This window comes from Sporobolomyces salmoneus (assembly GCF_050403485.1).
Source record: "Sporobolomyces salmoneus JCM6883 DNA, S_salmoneus_JCM6883_v1_ctg175, whole genome shotgun sequence".
NCBI classification, from domain to species: Eukaryota; Fungi; Basidiomycota; class Microbotryomycetes; order Sporidiobolales; family Sporidiobolaceae; genus Sporobolomyces; species Sporobolomyces salmoneus.
The window spans coordinates 1-2,482 of NW_027480988.1; the positions used below are offsets into that span (position 1 = coordinate 1).

The 2,482-nt window shown below is 54.4% G+C and overlaps 1 protein-coding gene across 1 annotated transcript; it reads left to right on the forward strand.

Moving 5' to 3' along the window:
- Positions 1 to 2,482, forward strand: JCM6883_003155 (uncharacterized protein; the record flags this gene model as incomplete). Its single annotated transcript, XM_076635717.1, has 4 exons — positions 1 to 687; positions 750 to 991; positions 1,056 to 1,895; positions 1,959 to 2,482. Coding segments are annotated over 4 exons (2,293 nt in total), but the record flags the coding sequence as incomplete, so codon positions are not given.

Sequence of the window (2,482 nt, forward strand, 5' to 3'; positions counted from 1 at the left end):
AGTACGTCGAGAAGGTCACCGAGGTCGAGAAACGAGTCGAACAACTCAAGGAAGGGCTCGAATCAGATCGAAAGAGCAAGATCGATCGACTCGAGTCTCAAATCAAACAATCTTCGCTTGATCCTTTGAAGGAGCCTCGACGACGCAACCACCTACACCTTGCCCGACCTCTCTGGCCGTCGCTTCCGACACTCGAAGAAGAAGAGGAGGAGGAGGAGGAGAACAACGAAGGCGAGAGAGAGGGAGGAAGCGCAAGGGAATCGAGAGGTCAAAGCGAAGAGGGAGATTTGGCGACAGGAGGAACGGGAGAGGATGAACCGATGGGAGACGTCGAGGAGGCTGGAGCTGGGAACGAGGAAGCGTCGCAGTCGGGAGCCGAACCTCATCAGGAGAAACTTCGAAAACGTACGGCCGAGGAGAAAATGAAGACGAAGGATGGCAAAGGCCTACCGTTCCAACGAATGCTCGTCCCCCAATTCGACGGTTACAAGGAAGCTGCACTACAGAAAATCAACGGCGATACGCTCACTCCTCCGACTGAGAAACCTCTCCCTTCTCCCCAATACGGCCAGAAGAAGATGGACCTCGCCGATCGGAACGTGAAGTGGACGACTCGTCACCGTCACTCTTCCGGTGCCTATCGCGAACTTATCATCGACGACTCACAAACTCACTCGCCTGAAAAACGTGAGCTCGTGATCGTTCTCTTCTTTCGTTCTTCGCTCGACTGAAACCCTTTTGATCCGTAGAGCAAGAGCTACGACGAGCCGAAATCCGAGTGGAGGAAGCGATTCGCCTCGTCGGAACGCAAGAAGCCGCGGCTCACCCTCGAAGTTTCCTTCTCGCCCTCGAAACCGCCGCGACTACTCGACCCGCCGTCCTGACTTTGCTTGGACTTGGTAAACGTCAGGATGTTGCCGATGCGGTTGTCAAGGCCGCTCGTGAACGCGCGAAAGACTGGAGTGACAAGGACGAAATCATTCCCCCCAAGGTTAGTCAATCTTCATCATTCTCTGCCCTCTCAAGCTCCTCTCTGACCCGTATTCTGAGTATAGGAGGTACGACTGGCATATCTCTACCAGCGAGCCGCGAAGGAAGATCAAGAAGCGACCCAAGAAGTCTACACCGCTCCAAATGTGGAACACCGCCTCGACCCCGTTCTCTCGCATTTCGTAACGACGTGGATTCTCGCCATGGAACAACGAACAGCAGGATTGAAACCCGTCTTCTCTCTTATCGCCTCGATTCTCACCTCGCCGGATTCGACTCTCGACAAAGTCGAAGCCTTCACGAACTCGATTTTCCCAAATCTCACCTCTCCTCTCCCTTCTCTCGAGAAACCTCTTCCTGGAGCCGCTCGCTTATTATCGTCGATGTCATCGAATCAGAGTCTCCTCAGTCAGATCGTTGACTATGTGACCGCCGGCAAACTACCGACTTGGGAGAGCGCCGATTCGAAGACTTCCCTTCCCGACAACCTCCCTGTTCCTTCCGACCTTCTCTCTCAAATCACGGAAACCCTCGACGCTGCCGCCCGTCGTCCCCCCTCTCTCCAGTCGAATGATTCCGAAGAGCTCCCGACCCGAGCGGATTCCGACGAAGCGAAGAAGGTCCTCCTCGCCGTTCTCCGACACCTCTCCCGTGTCCTTCCCGCCGCATTCGTTCACTTCGCTGGGGAGGAAACTTCTCGCGAGCAGCGTGTGAAAGGCGTCAAAGCAGCGGAGATGATTTCGACAACTCTCTCGATTCTTCACTTGCCAAACTTCCTCCGCGAACCTCAACAGTACTCTCTCGCCGCCCTACTCTCACGCACGACGGGGATCCATAGCTATTGTCAAGCAGCGACGAACGGGTTCGGTTTAGCCTTGTTGGGACTTACTCGTAAACTTCGAATCGTGAGTCATTCCTCACGTTCTCTTCTCTTCTCTTCTTCTCGATTGACACGCTACTTCTCGTAGAAATTCGAACCGAGGAGTTTCGATTTCCATTCTCACACAACCTATCAATGGTCTCACGTCGGCGTCAAGGGCAACTCTCCCCCGCCCGCAGCTCTCTCCACCGCCATCAAGGAATTCTACCAGAACCAAACCGCCTCCCTCGGACGAGCGTCGAAGATCATCGAGACCGCTTCTTCGAAAGCTCGCGAAGCTGATAAGGAGGAGGAGGATCCCTCGGAGGAGGAGAGTCAACGAAAGGAGCTTGAGGAGTCTACGGACGTCAACGACGCGTATCGTCCTACGGAGATTCTCTCTTGTCGACAAAAGCGACTGATCGAAGCCGGCAGAAGAGCAGCAGAAGGACGGAAGGAGGCACCTCGGGACAAACCCCTCGGTTTCAATCAACTCGCCAACCTTTACCCGGCAGAGCGAGTCGAGTACTATCGCTCCAAGAATCCCGAATCGAAATTCCTCGAATCGTTCGTCGGACATCCTTACTTTTCTCGAGTCGAAGGAGAAAAGGACTCGAACGGTTTCGACAAATT